We start from the raw sequence: 19707 nt of genomic DNA on the forward strand, positions 1-19707 counted from the left end.
GTGTGAACTAAAATGTGACGATTTCAGCGAGTCACTCCCGTTTTCGCCTGCCAAAGCTTTTCAAGTCCACGGGCTTACTTTGATTTATATACTGTAGCGGGTCTGAGGAACGACCTGGACTCCATTGGATTTGTCAATCCGTGTCCTTTACTGTATATTAATGTAAAGAACGTATCGGTCCTCTTGTGCGTCGGCTGGTACTGCGATTCAGGACCACTGCGTCTACCTTCCTAGGTTTCTGCTTTGAACGCAAAGCATCACCCTGTATCGATCTCTAGTCTAATGAATGTATTTGTTTCTGTGGAATGTTTTAAGATACTAAAGAAAAGAAAATTTAAACACTTTGCCCCTTTTTTTTTATTAAATGGTAAAATTGACCAAAGAATTGGATCAAACGTAGCAGCTCTAGGAAACGTCAGTCTCCTCGCTGTGATGCTGTGTAGAGCTGGGACATTGGATTTCTTGGCGCCCGGTTGAAGAACTTGTGAAATTACATTGAGGTTTTCCCCCTCCCACTCATCTGTAGATCTCTTTAAAAGATTACAACCAAGAGAGGAACTATATGGTACAGCTCTCCCAATCGACACCCCAACCCCTGCATCCAGGCCTTTACGAGACAAGACTGCAGCATTCACATTGTCGCTTCTTTTTTTTCCCCCCCTTCTTCTTCTTCTCCTCAACGGACGACTCTCAGTGAGAATTGTCCCAAAAAACTCGGGACAGAAATATTAAGTGCCCGATGTGTCTGCGAGAACGTGCCATCCATCACGCTGTACACTGGTCTCAAGTGATGGACGACAACCTCCCAACATGTGACAGGGCCACGGACCTCGTGGAAAATGATTTGGGGGGGGGAATGCCCAAATCTATTCAGCTTCCCAGCGCTTAGCTTTTTCCAAAACTTGTAAAAGTGCAAACAAGGTATCCATCATTTACGGTGTTGATATAAAACACATTTAAATTAAAAAAAGAAAGAAAGAAGAAATGCTAATTTTTGTTAAGGGGGAAAAAAAAGAGTTCCGGCTTGTATGGCTTTCTGTATTTAGACAATAGTGTGGAGATACTGTGGATAGAATTGTACGTACAATGTTGTGTACCAGACAATACTGTAAAATAATAAATTTATTTACCGTTAACAAAAGTGCCTGAGTTTTTTGTTTGTTCGAAAAGGACAAAAAAACAACAACAACCCAGAAATAATGGGTCAAACAAGGGATTTATTGGCGAGTGTGTTTGACACAGGCTTCAGTCCTGCCCAAGGCATTTACACAGTAACTGAATACAGTATTTCACATTACAAAAATAAAACCTTGCACATAAGGAGACAGATTGTGAGGGAGGCATCAGCTGACACGACGTCTCGAGCGTTTTACACTAACCTAAACACAACTCTACAACCTCCTATAAATAGTACTATTTCTTCTCTTTTTTCCTTCAGATGAAAAGCGAGTGGATTCATTGACCTTTTGTTTTTTTTTGTTTTTTTTTTAAGTTAAAAATGAGGTACAAAAACACAGGAGAGACGCACACGCCGTCGCCGTCTCCAGGTTAACTCTGTTCTTTTTAAGTCCTTCACTTGCCGAGGGCTTTGTCCAGGTTTGTCTTGATGGCGTCGAGGAAGTCTGTCGTATTGACGTAATGCTCGTTCAGCTTGACACTGAGAAAGGCGAGAGAGAAAGAGGCGATCAATACGACACTTTAGAACACACCAAAAAAAAAACAACATCCATATCTTTAGAGCATTCGTCCATTTTGCTGGTTAAAGTTTCAAAAAATAATTATTATAATATAAATGGGGCTGAACAGTTTTGGGAAAATATCTTGCAATTCGATTTTTCTTCAATTTAATATTTATTGTGTGATCTGATTTCAAAACCAACAAAACATTAACCCATAACACCATAGAGTATCAACTAGAGCTGCAACAATGACTCGATTAATCGATTACTAAATGAATCATCAACTATTTTGATGATCGATTAAACGGCTCGAGGCATTTTTTCATGATTTAAACAAGATTTCTGATTGTTTCGGCTTCATAAATGTGAATATTTTCTGGTTTCTTTGCTCCATATGACAAAGAAATCAATAAAAATTGAATCATTTTGGTTTGCGGACAAAAACAAGACATTTGAGAACATCATTTGTCAACGTTTTCTGACATTTTATGGACCAAACGATTACTCGATTATGAAAATAATCGTTAGCTGCAGCTCTAGTATCAACCACTCCATATTTTGAAACAAGGATATTATACAGCTTTTGCAATTTGCCACGTTTTCTTTCAAATTTGTATTTAACAAAGTTAAAATAAGACAAATCCTGAATTTTAACTGACTCCAGTGTCCGAAGAATAGAGAGTTCAACAAAAAACATCTTAATGGATAAAATTAAAACGTGCAAGTGCAACTAAAAGATGATCCAGTGAATATTACATTACACTATGGGCCATCCCACCATCCAGTGAATGTTTTAAATAACAATTTGAATTCAGTACCTGGATTTAGACGTACGGTCAGGCAACACTGGTGCAGTTTGTTCTTCATTTTCGTGCATTTGTTGATTTTAATAAGAAATCACCACAAAAATGCACGTGTAATATTCCGTTATAGTAAAAGAAAATAAATCGGAGATTCGGATAAACAAACTCTCCTCTCGGACCAAACGTCTATGACGATTGTTAATTATGAAAATCTGCTCAGACGTCAAAGAAAACAACGGTTTTGTTTCGAGAATGATACCGAGTCCCCGTCTTCTATCACAGTTTGTCTGATTCAAGTGTTTCTCATGATGCTCAATGAAAGGATTTGCAGGTGAATGTAAACAATATACATTTCTGGCGTTTCAAAACTATAAACACGCACCGTGGGCTTAATAAACACGTTCTTTAAATTAGAGCCTGCAACTAATGTTTGTGTTATTGACACATTTAAAGAATATCCACTCAAAACTATGTTTTTTTAAATACCCCAAAAAATACTTTTCCTGACCTTCAGAACACATTGTAAATTACAAATGACAAGAAGAAGTTCATTAAAATCTCTTAAAAGATTCTTAATCTAAGGTGAAACTATAGGTGTGTTCACGTTTGCATTTTTTACTGAATAAATATTCGCATGCATGTTGTGGCTGATGAATACATTTCTTTGGAGCCACGTCGTTTCTTACAAGCCTAACAAGTAAAACATATCTCATCTTCAAACATTAGACATCAAAAAATGAGTTATGACAAATTAACCACCCCAAGATGTTTCCAGCTCATTGAGGAGTAAAACAGTGGTGAAAACTTGGGTCTGTCTAATTCAGTGGTGTCAAACCACCACGCGTTTAAACACAATTTAATACTCAATGTTTGCTAGCAGTATTTTTTCTAATAGTAATAGTAATAATAATAATAACAATAATACATCTGGTTGTTATTATCACATAATTAAATCTATTGCCGTCAACCTTAAATGACATTATTAAAGCCTACAGCTACAATTACAGTTGTCCATGTTATTGACTTCACTATAGATTTATTCTTTCAGTTGTTGATATTCATAGTTTTATTTTGCATCATAAATGTGTCACATTTAAAAGTACACATCGTTCCATATCAGAACAAGCACTTTCACATTGAAATTCTGTGAAATATCATCATGAATATCTTCATTGCAACATCACGATGGATTATTGCGGGAGAAGTTTTTAGCTCATATGCCCACCTGCGACTGAACCGTTGTGTTTTCACACTTTATTGACCAGATCAGATGAGTTTAACACCTCTGATCTAATGAAATAGCTGCTGATTCTACACTTGTTAGTGCTGTGTCGGTGGTTGAACTTACTTGGGCAGGCCGTGGATGCAGCCGGCCAGATCCTTGGTCATTGTGCCGCTCTCGACGGTCTCTACACACACTCTCTCCAGTGTCTGGGAAAACCTGCGGAACAACACACACACACATTAAGTAAATGCATGTTTCAAAGCGTCGCAGAGTTTGCCATTTTACGACATTAGACTCGTCTTACTTGATGAGGTCAGGATTGCCGTCGAGTTTGCCGCGATGCTCCAGGCCTCGGGTCCAGGCGAAAATGCTGGCGATGGGGTTGGTGCTCGTCGGCCTTCCCTAAAAAAAATATAGATTATGTTAGCCTTTTTTTATTTCCTTTACGATTATAATGAATCCTACACTCTATACTAGTCACAGCCATGTGGGCACACGTGTTCTTCATTCTACATTTTAACCACATGATGGCAGTATCACTTCAAAAATAGTCTGTGGAGGTTCTCAGTCATCCAGGTCATCTTCGGCAGTGAGCTGTAGGCGACTGGACTCAAGCAACTACTGAAAACTCAGACTTACTCAAGTACAAACACAATTAAATCACTGACCTTCTGGTGCTCGCGGAAGTGCCTGGTCACTGTGCCGTGGGCGGCCTCGGCCTCGATGGTCTTGCCGTCGGGGCACACGAGAACTGATGTCATCAGACCCAGGGAGCCAAATCCTAAAAGAGGAAATACAAATGCTTGCTCAACATCAACCCACAAGAGATCAAAAACAACAACTGCCAAGGGTCTTAGAGGTCTCAATTTCCTTAAAAAAAGTGTTTTCCAAACACAGCATCTCACCCTGTGCGAGGATATCAGACTGAACGTCTCCGTCGTAGTTCTTGCAAGCCCACACGAACGCTCCAGAGGACTTGAGCACCTGGGCGACCATGTCATCGATGAGCCTGTGCTCGTACCAGATCTTCAGTTTGTCAAATTGAGGCTTGTAGTTCCTGTAGAAAACACAGGGGAGGGAAAAACTTGAGCAACACAAAAAAACAAACAAAAACTAAACGCATACAAGGCAAATGTTACTCACTTCTCAAAGATGTCCTGGAAAATGTCCTTAAATCTGCCGTCGTAGGCTTTAAGAATGGTGTTCTTTGTGCTCATGTACAGCGGCCACTTCTTACCGATGGCATACTGGAAGCAGCTGTGTGCAAAGCCTGAAATAGACTGCCGGAAAAAAAAAACACAACACAAACAATTCATGAGTTTGCTGTGGGTTTTATCAGCAGTATAGAGGTGAACAACCTTCCCTCTTTGACAAGTTCCATGTCATCTACTGCGACCTCTGCGCTGCCGCGACTGACGGAGGCAAACAAACCAGTAGCACAGCAGGTGGATTCTACTGCAGCCACCGTCGTTTGTATTTTTACAAAATTAGTTTAAACTGAGTGAATTTAGGAACAGCTGACATATTTATGGAAATCTTTAAAGCAACATATAAAAAGAAAAGGCCTGAAAGTCTTTCTGAAGCCTAACCCGGAAGAACTTTATTAGCAAACAGAGATTTTGTAGTTTTATTTATTCAGAGGATGACTTTTAAAGCACTAAATTGTACTAATAATTTGTCTCTATGTGATACAAATAATTTCTTATGGTCACATTCGATCAAAATGAGGAATATTTTCTTTGCTCCATATGACAAAAGGAATCATTAAAACTGAATCATTTTAGTTTGTGGACAAAACGAGACATTCGAAGACATCGTCGTTTCCAGGTTTGGCAAACACTCATTGGCATTTTCTGGACCAAACAAGTGCTGGATTAATTGAGGAAACATTCATTGGTTGCAGCCCTAAATAAAATAGCAAAAAAATAACACATTTTCTAAATTAAGAGTCTATGGCCCTAAATCTTGATAAGGTTTATTCTTTAGGGTTGTTTTCCAAAATGGTTTAGCTGTTTTCTGCACTATAGGTAGTAGCCAACGACACGGTTGTTTTTCTTTTCTCCAGATTTACACACTCACCTCGTCTGTGTTGTACATGCCCATTCCACAGCCACCAGCGGGGAAGTCATACACCTCCCACTCCTTGCCTGCGCTGCCATCAGTAGGTGAGAAGATGATCTTGAATTTGCCGGGCTGGTCCACAACAAAGTCTGTGGCTCTGTACTGTAGAAAAGAAACACGCGATGTCACTTAACGTCCACACATGAAAACCGCAAGCTTAACATTATAGGAGACTCACTTGGTCGCCGAAGGCATGTCTGCCAATGGTGATGGGCTGCGTCCAGCCGGGTACAAGCCTGGGAATGTTCTTGCAGATGATTGGCTCGCGGAAGACGGTGCCGCCCAGGATGTTCCTGATGGTTCCATTCGGGCTTTTCCACATCTTCTTCAGGCTAAACTCTGAGTATGAAAAAAAGCATAAGTAATTATTAGGGATGCACCGATATGACTATTTCCGCCGATACCGATATCCGATATTAATATTGCTGCTATGGCCGATAACCGATATTTACCGATATCGATATATGTTTTAAAAAAGGTTTCTGAGATGATAAAAGTTTGTACAGAATGAAAATCATGCAAGCTGAATTTTTTAATGTCTTCCTTTATTTTCAAAACATGTTTTAAAGGATTCTGCCATCAGAATCCTCAACAGCTGAACGGGACTACAATAATCCTGTCACCTGGTTACACTGTCACTTTAATCTGTTACCGTCACTTTAAAACCTGAAACATGTCACTTTAAATCTGTTAAATTGCACAACCAGCGTTCACTTTATGTACAGTTCTTATTTCTTGTTTATATGCATATGTTTACACTTATTTTATGCATATATGTTATGTTAGTTTTTTGTAATACTCTTATTCCTTGTATATATGCATATGTTTACACTTATTTTATGCATATATGTTATTTTAGTTTATTTGTAATATTTATATTTTTCTTATGTATATTTATACTTTTTTTTTCTACAAAAGCATCTCTTTTCTACTTTATGCTGGTGTTTTTTGAGTGGACAGCAAAGTAAGAATTTCATTGTACAGGGAAACGTGTTTCTTTACTGTGCATATGACAATAAACACTTTGAATCTTTACCTCCAAATAACAAGGTCACATAAGACACAAGTAAGCAACTACAAGTAAAGGTTTTTAGAAACCTTTACCACTTGTAGCAAGTGTGTAACTAAATTAAAGTACAGTTTAACTCCCTCAACTTACTAAACTCCTGTGAGAAAGTTTGGATCATAAATTACAAACATGAACATAAATAAAAATAATACCCTGCCAAAGTTACTGTAACCGAGATAAGGGCGTCTATACTGGGTACGTAAATAAAGTCAACAACCCTTCCTCCCGGCAACAACAACAACAACCGCGCTACTTCCCTTAACAATAAAACTACACAACTGATATGAGAAACAATACCTGACAAGCTCTACTAAGAGCTGCCATAATAAAAAAAACATGTTAAAATACTCGAACATCGGCCGATAACAATATTAATGCCGATATATCGTGCATCCCTAGTAATTATGATCACTTTAAATTCTGCTTTTTAAGCGGTGCAGTTTTCACCATGAAGACAAATCTTTATAATAAACTGGAGATGACTGATTACATCTGCACTTTAGAAAAAGGACCAAGGCGAACGGTATCTTCTACCCGAGACTGAGTTATTGTTTTTGAGTGCAGGAAAATCACTTGAAGAGCTTTTACAACTCTGTGCTGCCATCAGCAGCAGCATTTTCTTTGGAGTGGTCTGCTGTTGTGAGCGGCACCTGATTAGAAAAAGTCAGCTCGGTCTCTCTAAATCGTCCATTTGAGGTGGTGTCGAGAGAGAAAAGAGCTCCACAATCCACACGGAGTAATTGGGACATTCAGAGACTGATAAATGATTATCTAATCTTATGATTGGACTCTGAATTATGGCTTTATCAAAGTTCAACTAAACTCGCACCTGCGTACAAAACGCTGACTGGCAGCGGTGTGAAACGAAACGCGCATTTGCTGACCTTCCACTCGCTCTTCGTCGGGCGTGATGGTGGCACACTTTACCGCCACGTGGTACTTCTTGGTGGCCAGCGCGGAATCGATGGTGACCTGGTCGTCGGTCTGGTCGCGGTACGGCAGGCCCAGGTCATAGTACTTCAGCTCGACGTCCACGTTGGAAAGGATGAGCTGAGGAACACAGACAAATCAAGAATTTGTAAAACTCATTTCAGTCTAAAAAAAACCTAAATCAATGCATTCCTGGGATGTTAACAAGCTAATACACCTCAGATGACATGAACAGAACTGGTATTTTATCTCATTTTTCCCCATAAGCAAACACACCATCTGTTCTGGCCTGTGGGCCATCAGAGAGGCCCCTCCCCCAAACCGTTCATTCATTATCTTCCACATTAACGTGGTTGTGACTTATTTTATCTGTGACTTGCTCAGGGGCAGTTGCAGATAAGTGCCGCTCCACAGCTCCTGTGCCTGGTTGGTGTGCAAATCAAACTAATTCCAATAGAAAAAGTTCCTCCGTCAGAGTCTGTGTCACCTTCTCTTTGATGAACTCCCAGATGATCCTGGTCATCTCGTCTCCGTCCATCTCCACCACCGGCTGGGACACTTTGATGCGTTTGTCGGCATCTGTCAGTCACACACGAGCGCAAGGGTTAACGCACAAAGAGACATTTTAATCCACGTAGAAATGTTGATCTGTATTAGAAACAGTCATATATTAACATTAAAACTGAAAGGACTACAGACTCAGAGACGCAAGGTGCAGATTGCCTGATAACAGAAGACAGGAAGTGTTTCCTTTTTCCCGTTTCCTTTTATCAGGGCACAATACAAGTCTGCAGCATCAAATCACTTCTATTATATTAAGACTACTGATTTAAACCATTGTACTTAGCCTCGCACTTAGGCTTCAGCTTTGGGTTTTCTCACAGCTACCAATATTTAACACATCATGTTTTTGCAGCTGGGCAGTCGGGAAATACAGCCCTCCTGAGAAATTGTGTCCATGCATGTGATACAAACAAAAAGAGCATCTGCTGCCAACACTGCTTTACAACCTGTTGCCAAGAAGTCTGCACAAAACACCTTTATTCGGTAGCTGCAACTCTAATTATCCCCCTCTCTCACACTAATTACCACTAACTCCAAGTTACTTTGGGCAAATCTGCAAATAGCAAAGTTTATGGACACACTTTTGCTGATTAATAAACTACTGTTAATGAGCAGGAAAAGTTTTAGGCTGAGACATATCCATTAGCAACGGGCATTCGCGTTTATTTTTAAACGCATTATTTTTAAACGCATTACTATGCATCCAAGTTGGAATTTTTATAAACACCTCAAACTTTCCCTCAGACTATGAAAATGCTTTCCTGTCTTTGCTTCCAAAATGCATCAACATAGATTGGTGTCTCTAATCATTAGTAAATACTCTCTCTCTCAGCTCAGTGTGCTTGTTCTTCCAGCAAGATCTTTGCAGTGAATAGAAAAGTACAGGGGGAGGTGCCAAGGATCAAGTGACTCTCAGTAATCCCGGCCAAGTTAAAGTCCTCCCCCGGTGCCTTCCCATAATAAACACAAAATAAACCTACAGTGTGTGTGTGTGTGGAGGGGGGGTGTCCATGTTTCGGGGCTTTTTCGTGAACATAATAAATATCAAAACTCTGAATGTTAGTAAGGGCACCTCGTCTACGCGGGGTTTTCTAAAACATGGCTAGCACCTGTCTCAACAGCCGGAGCTGTTCTTCAAACATGACACACAAGCTCCCTGCAGCAGCTCACGCGTGATCACATGACGTGCTGAAAATAACATTGCTGCAAAGTTGTGACCTTTGTAACAATAAAATGACACAATAAGACGGGGAGGAGGGGTCAGCACAATTTCCAGACCCAAACATTATCACCAGAGAAGTGATTTACTGAATATCGGCAAACCAAGGCAAGATCCCCCGATATGATGAAATTGCATCTACATCTTCTGCGACACGAGTGTCATTTCACTGTAGGAGAGACTAAAGGACGGTTAGACAACTAGACGCAGACCCTACTATTCGTACATTTAGAATCACGGTCATGTACGTGCACGTAAAAACCGTGTAGCGTAAAAATGTGTAAAATACGACCCAAGCTTTACGAGAATTCGTAATTGTGTCATGTCCAAATAGTGGCCAATTTAAAAAACACGCTGTTTTTATTAAGTAGACGATTGAGAAGAACTAAACGTTCAATGACGAATGCAGATTGTTAGCTGCTGTTGCCCAATTCTCCAACTATTTTCCAAAAAAAAAACGTGCACTACACAATCGAAGACATTTGGATATTTCTCCACACGCTGACTTTCCCCCATCACTTTGTCATCTATAACGTAGGACCAGAAATACAGTGACTGTCCACTCTTTTGTCCTTCACTGTCACATGACTGCAATCTTGATGAGCAAAGAGTTCACACAGTTTGAAGCACCTGTAAGGCCAAATATTTCAAATTGAATTGGGTTTTTCAAGGTTTGAGTTTGAACCAACAAAGTTATAAAGGACATCTGAACAAAAACTGCCCATTATCATAGACATTATATTGAAATGGCAAAGCATATTGAATCACTTGAACATGACTGGAATGTGAAACCAATGGCAGGCCCCCAAATTAGTATGAATGAAACTGCAAACAAATGTGTGACCACAACATGAAATGTTGACACCAACCCTGTGGTTTGTGGTGTTAACGTCTGCAGCTGGCACAGCTGTATAAAGAAAAGCAAGATAAGAAAAGACATCTTAATGAGCGGAAATTAAATGAATATTTGTTTTGAGTAAAAGATTATGTCCATATCTACTACTGGGACAGTTGAGGATTTGCTGCAGTCACAGTGCAACACAGATAAGTCATTAACCTCCTGTCCCGACTAGTCTAACCTAAATCTGACAAAATTTGGGCCCTGCTGTCACAGGAGAGGAGCTGGGAAGCGCAGGCGGGGGAACTGAGAAAGTTATATAACTTCAGTGTTTACACACTGGAAGCTGAGGAATGATGTGAAACACAGTCACGTGGGCCGGTTCGCCACATCATTCGTACGTGCATGGGGACAGGTCTGCAGGATTTAATTAATCTTTATACACAATCACACTTTTTAATTCCCTTGCTTTGAGTATGAACACAAGAGAGGGGCACAAGTTCAATTCCCCTCTCTTGAACTTGTAACTCAACCAGTTCAAACCAACCACTTAAACCAATATGATTTTTTCTAAAACCAATATGATATGATAATTAAAGAGCAACTAAAAGCAAACTAACAAGACCAAGCATCTGCTGCCAAATTACAGCAGTACTTGTAGCCCGAGTGCGGTACAGGGTGTTCATGACTAGCATAAGAGTGCGAGATAATTGGTTAAGTACCAAGATGTAGCCAAATGACCAGTGGATGTCAGATCAAAGGAAATTTAACACCACAAAAATACATTGTTGATGAGAACAGCCTTTTGATCCGTGTCCTCTGTGGTTAGCTTTCAGCACAGGTGGTCAAACGCCGTCTAAAACCGACGATTTTCTCCAGGTAAACAAAACGAATACATCCAAGCTGCTTGTGAACTGTTCAACCTCAGACATAAAAAGATCCCAATGAGGGGCTTTGGAGTTTATGCACTGTGGTTGCAGACCGATGGGACGGTTAGGGTTTGTTCTCTCCTCTGTAAAATCCACAGCCAAGAAACAGCATGTTAGCCAATTTTACAAGCAGTATGAAATTTTAAGGGCATGTAATTGCGGCACAGAGGTGCCGACAACGACTAAGTCGCTTAAGACTGCAATAAAACAAACAAACAAACACTGATAACTTGCTTTTGGTCTAACATTAAAGCATTTTGTCTAGATGTCTGGAGCAGTATACACATCCAAGATTACTTGGAATCGATGCCACGGGTTAGTGTTTAACTGCAAACATCTGTAGAACATGCACTTTAGACCTCAATTACTTTTTTAAACACAAGTGCTGGTGCCAACATTAGCACAATAATAGATGAGAAACGACAATAAAAAGGTGTTTATTTACTCCATGAAGATGCCGCTTCTTATTCCTCTTCTGCAGTGACTTTAAAGTTTGGTACACACAACAAACTCCCAGTATTTGTTAGCGTAGAGATCCAGTGTGTGATTTTTATCAAGGATTCAAAAAATCCTATCATAGCCGTACAATAAGCCTTTTAATTGTACTTCTGGAATGAGACCTTGCTTAACGGAGGCTGGCATCTTGCCATGTTTCTATGGAAACGGCCTGAATGGACAAACAAGACGGGGTATGTCTGGTACACACTTGGGAAAAGTAGAGTTGAGAGGAGTCATCTTTTGTTGTAATCTGCCATCTCACCATTAGATGTCCCTTATTGTCACACACAGGACCTTTAACAGCAGTGGATGGAAATGCATAGGTGTGCATTTCCTTCTACTGTATATTTGATTTTCTGGTTTCTAAAATGTGGGCTATCAAATATCAGGTTATAGGCGATTCACTCGTGAACCTGCTTTGTCATAGAAAGTTTTATAGTAGGATACACATTATAGATTATTCTAAACTAATGCCATGCGGTAATTAATTTGAAGTTTTACTGCAAACAGGCACTTGGTTGTTAAACCGTCTGACACATACCTGCTGGTGAAATGGCATGTTGGTTTAATCAGTCAGGGGTGCCCTTCAAATGACCCGAGAAGTGCACAATTATCATGGTCGAAACCAGTTTTCTGTTGTTCTGAACTATATAAACTTGACATTAAAGTACAAATACTCAATATGTTACTGTACTTAAGTACAAAATTCACATATCTGTATTTCTAGCAACTTTTACTCCACAACATTTCCACCAACCATCTTTGTTACAACCAAATACAACCAGAAGAAGAGTAGGTAATGGTCTGTATTTACATAGCAAGTTTCTAGTGCTGAGCTGCTTTACACTCTAGTTACACTCATTCACCCGTTGACACGCTGTAACACTGGGGTCAAGCGTCTTGCTCAAGGACACATATAGGACACGACTAGCCAGGAATCGAACACACCGCCTTCCAGTTGAAAGACAACTCGCCCTAACACTGAGCTACCACGGCTCAATTCTGACTCCAAATTCTGACATCTATGTATACTACTCAGTACACATAGACTTCAACTTCTACCAAAGTCATTTTCTGATCAAATACTTGTACTTTTACTCAAGTATCCCTTTAAGGTACTTCATACAAGACAACTAGAAACTCACTCACTCATGATATACAGTAGGTACTTTTTGGATTGTTGCCCAGCATTGCTAGAACTTACAGCTCATAACATGAAGAAGTGACTGCCATTCAACACGTGACCCATCTCATTCCTACTTTAAATCATAAAAAAACCATAGTGCCCACGTTAATAACGTAATATTAAAAAGAAAAAACACTTTTAAAAGGCAATAAAAGGGGTTCAAATGACACGTACTGTCCTGCAGTTAACTGTCAGACGCGAGTATGAAATGCTGAGCTCTTGGCTGCAGAGGCGATGAAACCCAGATGGAACATATTTGATGTAGGACAGTACGGCGGCAGCCATTACTCTGTATAGCGGAGTCTCGTATGCGACCGGCTGACCTTGGCAGAAGTTTTCAGCCCAGTTAGTGTCGAATTAATGACTTAATGACTGCAGACTGGGACCATAACAGATTTCTGTGTTCACACAGCCGAGCTGACGTGGATTATAACGACAGTAAAGTCCAACACTGATGATTCATTTTTTGACTCATATGCAGCCGTTTAAAAAAAAAGCTACTGCATGTTTGGTTTTTTTCACTAATCCTTCCATTTATATCGACGGGAAACTGAATATAAACCTGTCCTGTCGCATAAATATCCTCGTTTGTGTTCAGACAGCGGTTGTTTCATTCATTTATGTGACAAAAAACACCCTTAATTTGCTAAGGCGAGACAAAAGACGTGTCTTCTGCCTCCTCAGGCTCGGCTAGTCTTTTTTTTTGCTGACTCCGCTCTTGTTGTTATTCCTCCTCTGCGTGTTAATAACGGTCGCCTCGTTCTTATCTTCATCCATCATCGCATTCTCTACTACCTGCTCCTCGCCGTTACTAGAAAGACACCGGGGAACAGCATCTTTTAACCTCTGCGGCCATTACGCTACTCGGCGCATCACAGCATGCTAGCTTAGCCGCGTTAGCTTGACTTGACGCTACCGCTGCTGCTGCTGCTGCTGCTTTCCAGCGTGTGTGCATTTCAGTGGCGCGAGATTCCATTTGTTGTCCAAATAAAACACACATTTTATTTTATTCACACACAAACCGGCATTTTAAGCGGTTACATGACGCCGCGGCGGACACCGGTGTTGCTCGACATCATCTCTACTCACAGTTTCTTTGTTGTAAAGTCTGGCAGTGGGCAGCAGCCGGCGCGAGCACCGCGGGGCTCCGGGAAAAAGCGGCGGCAGACCTCGACAGGGAGCTGATGACTTTCAGGTATCCAGCCATGTCTCCGCGGCGCAAATTACAACTGCTGTGTACACACTCGACAAAGCTCGGAGCTAAGAGAGGGCACGGTGTACTGAAGCAGCCCGCAATATAGTCAAGTTGCAGCGCCGCCCTTCTCCCTCCTCCCCGGCGGGACGCGCCGAGCTTACGTCACAGTCGCACTCGCTCTTTGCCAGGTCTGCAGCTTCCCACATGGGGGTCAGTTTACAGCCGAGAGTCACAGGAGGTCACATTAATCAGGTTATGGCTCTCATTCTGAGTAAGACCTGAATCCGATTATGATCATTTCAATTTTTTTTTTCATTCATGTTGACATTTGTGTTACTTTTTTGTCGAGTTTCCAGTTTTTTGATTTTGAATGTATATATGTGTGTATTTTTATGATAATGTATACACTTAATCAATTATGACTTGTTTGTGTATTTGGGGGATTCCCATGCTGTTTTTTCTATGTATTTTCTAAATTATCTCTTTTTTTTTTCACCATATGACTGTTATGTTATGAATGTATAAAAGGCATCAATCAAAGGCACAAAGGGCAGTTATACTGTACATAACAACACAGAGACGAGCTAAAGATGAATATTGTGCAAAAAAAAAAGAGACCAAAAGTTTATACAGGCAATATTAAAACACCATTAAAAACATTGACAGCTATGCAAATTGCAGTCAGTCAAGTGTTTGAATGTAGGAATGTAATTTTTTTGTGATTTTGTATGGCAATGTCTCACTTATAAAAGAGACTTCCTGGTAAAAAAAATCAAGGTAAAAGTAAAAAACAAATCAATTAAATTGAGCTGAATGGAATTGGTACAGAGAGTAGTCTGATTATGAAACATCATACACATCCGCATTACATCCAAATTTAAATGTCTATACACAATGCAAGTGAGATAAAAAAAAAAAAGATTATTGCTCACTCCAAATATGATCTTATTTGTGTGCTGTTTGCACGCTATAGTCAGATTATGTAGTCATCGTCCATGGAAACATCCGGCGTCTGTCATTTATTTCCCCTCAAAAGACCAATGATAGTAGCAACAAACACTATAATCATCAGATATAATGACAGGTATGATTTCCAGCAAATCGTTATTATTATTTACTTTGACTGTAGTGAATGTAATACATTTGTAACGTCCATGTCCACTCTCCAATAACCTGGTGTTACTTTTTATCAGCTACTGTTAAACATCCTTCAGAGGCTCTGAGGACATTGTTGCAAAGTTTATGAGTTAATCCTTTAAAAGACTGTTTGAAACTCTTTAAAAGATTTAATTTAGATTTTGAATCATTATAATAATAATTACCGCAACGCTGTGCATGAGGCTCGATACCAACGGAGTAAGCTTGGCAAACAGTCAGCGGAGACCATGAGCTAATTGTTGTGAATATTTGCATCCTATGAAAGATGTGTGTCTCCTCTATGCTGGAAAAGACTACAATACATGTTAAAATGTCCTTTTTAGAGGGTGACTGGAAAGAAAGTATGGATTCAGTAGACGTCAAGGTGATGCAAACCCTGAAATAGAATTGCATGAATATGATCAATATTAATTACTACCAACTGTTTTTATAATGTTCTGTTTTCTTCTTTTTTCTCTGTTTCTGAGTTTTTGTTATGTACGCCTGCAACTAACAATTTTTGTTTTCATAATCGTTTCATCTGTCAGTTATTTTCTTGATTAAAAATTGTTTGGTCTCTTCAATGTCATAAAATGTTCACCCATGTCCTGTTTTGTCCACAGAATTATTTATTTGTTCTATGGAGCAAAGAAAGCTGAAAATATTCACATTTATCTATCTATCTATCTATCTATCTATCTATCTATCTATCTATCTATCTATCTATCTATCTATCTATCTGTCTATCCATCTATCTGTCTATCTATCTACTGTATCTATCTGTATCTATCTATCTATCTGTCTGTCTATCTATCTATCTATCTATCCATCTATCTATCTATCTATCTATGTAAAGGTTAAGTGCAGAATATTAGGCAACATAGTGCAAGTAGTGCAATGTACACACAGTGTGACAGTCGTACAAACAGAGCAGTGTGAACATGTATCTACTAATGCATGATGAAGGTAAATACGTGGAAGTGTTTCTGAGGAAATTTGCTTTAGACAGCGAGAAACAATGAGATCTCAAAGCATTTGTCGGATTAGTACTGGGTGTTCCGAAACGTCTCTCTAATTTTAGCAGTTACCATACTGGGAGAGAGAGAGACAGGGGAAGTGGGTGTGTGTAGCACAGTCACATGACCAGGGCTTGGTGTTGCGCCAACAAGAAAGACAGCCCGGTCACCTCTAAAGCACTGGAACATGTGAGACTGGAGTCTGGCAGAACCCTTTTTTTTTAGTAGTGTATTAATAAAAATGAACGACAGTTTTTTCAGCATGGAGAGAAGTTTGAGTGAGTGTCAGGTGTTCCTGTCGCTGAAGTTTGGCCCCTGCACGTGCAGCAAATGACTGTATAGACAGAAGACAATGGCGATGACATAACTGTCTGACTTTGTGCACTGACCTTTGGACATGTGATGTAAACATAAATATGTCACGCACACACACACACACACACTCAGGTGTCACCATGAAAACTCAAGCCTCTATATTTAGGCCCCTGCGCTTTAAATCGTTGCTCTTGACGACAAAGCGCTGTATCTCAGGAGTCAGATGCTTCAGTGCAAGTCTGATCAGGCTTTCATTTCTATCTGTGGGTGTGATTCTAATAATTACTGTCATCTTAGCGCTGCTGCTGCTGCTGCTGCTGCTGCTGCTGCTGATGGGTTTCTTCTTTTGTCTGCAACAGCAATTTGCTGGTAGGAGTTAAGGATGTAATTTGATGCTATATAAAGTCCTCTCTGTTCTTAGACTTGATTGGTAACTGTGGATGTAAAAAAGAAGAAGAAGAAGAAAAAAGAAGATACACAGTCTTGTGTCTAAACTGTTTTTTTAAAAAAGGCACTCGGATTGTGTTGGTGAGCCTTTGGTGACATCTGCTGGAGCGTTGGTTGTAAACGTCTTTTTCTTATTCCTTATTGTAGTTTAAGACACATTTTGAAATATTTTAACCTAGATATACTATATATACCTAGAATTGTACATTAACAAAATATGTCTTTTCATTCTGGTCCCAATATGTCAAATTTGATGATTATTTCAGGCGTTATAAACTCAAAAAAAATAGTACAGGAAGTGCAATTTCTATTGACTATTACTTTAGTTTCCACTGAGACCACTGAGTGTCTAGTCTGGTCAGGAGGGGCTTATAAAGTGGGTAAAAAAGGTCAACCTTTTGTGAAAAAAAACAACATAATATAAAGCAATAATGGATAGAATTGAATTTCAAAATTGTTTTGATATGGAACGAAAAATAGTTTAGATTAAAAAATTTATTTATGATGCAAAAGCAACCTGTAAATAAGTAAAACTGATAAAATATGAATAATAAGTAAAAAAGTGCATCTTACTTTATGAGCAACAAAATAGCATAGTTTGAATATTTTGCTTATTTGATCAGGAGTTGATGGTCGTTTAAAAGTTGATTAATAAATAGAACCAATAACAGTTAATTTTGCTGCTCCTGCAAAGACACATGATTTAACAGAAGTGCTCTTGAAAATGCAGCAATGGAAAGTTTAAACTTTGGTGAAGCCATGTGGCCGCTTGGTGGAACTTTACTTCAGCACATGATACAGTTTTCCATGTGCAGCATCCAGTGTGGCCGCTTGGGGGCAGCAAAGCAAACGGAGAACACACTATTCCAGCTGTGATGGAAATCATTTTATAGCCAACAGATGCAGAGCGACACTACAATGCATGTGGGGTCATGTTCGGCCCGTGGCCTCCACATATTCTAAAATGACCCAAATCACCAGTGCTGGTATTAAAATGAGCCAAAACAAAATAAACCAGAGCTTCAAAAACTCTGCAGAACTTCTAAGTCTTCAAAATATTACTTCATCTTCATGTATGTATTAATAATCAGAATTTAAAGGGTTTTTTTTAAGTTTGAAAAGTGAAGTATATCATTGTAAGTCCTCTGTGCAGATGTTCCACAGATCCACAGCCTTTTCTGAATTTTGATCAGGACACACACACAAGGAGACCCATATGTAAATAACATGAAATATAGTGTAGTACATAATGGAATGTTTATATCCCTCTTCTTACCTCATACATACGATTGAACTATTAATATTGTAAAGAAAATATCAACGAGAGCAGCATTTAAAGCACTTCTTCAGTTCAGTACATTGACAGCAGGACCTTAAAAAAAACACACACATTTTAAGACACTGTGGATATTTTGCTACTGACTTTGCATAAGGCGGCGTTACTGCATGTGTAGTGTAGTAAATTCAAAGAAACTGAGTTCATTAATAATGAAGAAGGGCTAGTAAATATGTTTGCTTCCTGAGATGTACTAACTTTACCTTTAAAATATATATATATATATACATATATATATATATATATATAATATATATATATATATATATATATATATATATATATATATATATATATAGTATAGTGGAAAACCTTTGTTTTACAATGTTATAATAATCATATATGATCATTCCTCAATTGTTGTGGTAGAATACAACCAGAAACATTCAGAAAATCTACAGAACAACTGCTTCTACAGGCTACAATTGTCAAATATTTGGTGTGACGTGGTGTGGAACCCCAAATTCACTATTTCATATGGAAAATCACATTGTTCCATTCAAAAGGCCAAAGATTACAGAATTGAACGCACATACGAATCATCATTTTGCATCAGGAAGGCCAACAACAACAAAGCCAGTGGCAACCTGCGACTGTACTTCTGAACGTTCTATCATCCGAATAACACAGCTGCAGTCTTCCATCACGATAACGTGTCCCTGTGACTGAAACGGCACAGTACACACTAAATTACTCGCTGATTACAACACACGCGTGTGCGCCTCGAAACAAGCGGCCCTGCAGGGTCAGGATGATGGAGCTGCCAAGACGTGTGTGTGTGTGTGTGTGTGTGTGTGTGTGTCTGTGACATAATCACAGTGACAGTGCTGATGTGTGCCATCATCTCAGCACAAATGGATTACAGAGAGCGCGAGCCTGAGGAAATAACTGGTGATCCTTCTAATGAGCTGTGTCTGCATGTGTGTGTGTGTGTGTGTGTGAAAACAAACAAACGAGAAATTCACAAGTTAGAGACATTTATTCGGAATATACAACAAAACTACTAGCAAAAATACTATCGATTAAATTATGTTTTCGACTCCTAAACAGAAGCAAGGCTTCACAGGTAAGGTACATGGAAGCTGTATGATCTTTAAGTGTTTGATTGCCGTTAGCGTGAAATGACATTTTTTTTAATTGTTTCACCAATGTGACTGAGGGGGGGGGAGGGGTCAAATGTCATTCGGCGTTTCTCTTGAA

The 19707-nt window shown here is 39.4% G+C and overlaps 1 protein-coding gene across 1 annotated transcript; it reads right to left on the reverse strand.

Moving 5' to 3' along the window:
- Positions 1–1197: 1197 nt before the first annotated feature.
- On the reverse strand, positions 1198–14360 carry idh2 (isocitrate dehydrogenase (NADP(+)) 2). The gene is made up of 11 exons (XM_044035632.1): positions 14151–14360; positions 8315–8406; positions 7782–7947; positions 6007–6167; positions 5787–5930; positions 4851–4987; positions 4613–4764; positions 4376–4488; positions 4012–4109; positions 3831–3923; positions 1198–1657 (listed from the first exon to the last, which is right to left on the reverse strand). Exons 1-11 carry the CDS (start codon positions 14266–14268, stop codon positions 1573–1575), a joined length of 1359 nt encoding a protein of 452 aa, XP_043891567.1. The 5' UTR covers positions 14269–14360; the 3' UTR covers positions 1198–1572.
- Positions 14361–19707: the final 5347 nt, after the last annotated feature.

The sequence above is a fragment of the Solea senegalensis genome, linkage group LG10 (assembly GCF_019176455.1).
Source record: "Solea senegalensis isolate Sse05_10M linkage group LG10, IFAPA_SoseM_1, whole genome shotgun sequence".
Taxonomy (NCBI): Eukaryota; Metazoa; Chordata; class Actinopteri; order Pleuronectiformes; family Soleidae; genus Solea; species Solea senegalensis.

What these genes read in the sequence shown, in the direction of transcription:
- idh2 (XM_044035632.1), bottom strand. Translation starts at nt 14,268, where the DNA reads ATGGCTGGATACCTGAAAGTCATCAGCTCCCTGTCGAGGTCTGCCGCC. An exon ending in GGGAGTTCATCAAAGAGAAG is followed by an intron (nt 7,948 to 8,314) that starts GTGACACAGACT and finishes TGTGTTCCTCAG; the next exon opens with CTCATCCTTTCCAACGTGGA. An exon ending in GGCAATCCTGACCTCATCAA is followed by an intron (nt 3,924 to 4,011) that starts GTAAGACGAGTC and finishes GTTGTTCCGCAG; the next exon opens with GTTTTCCCAGACACTGGAGA.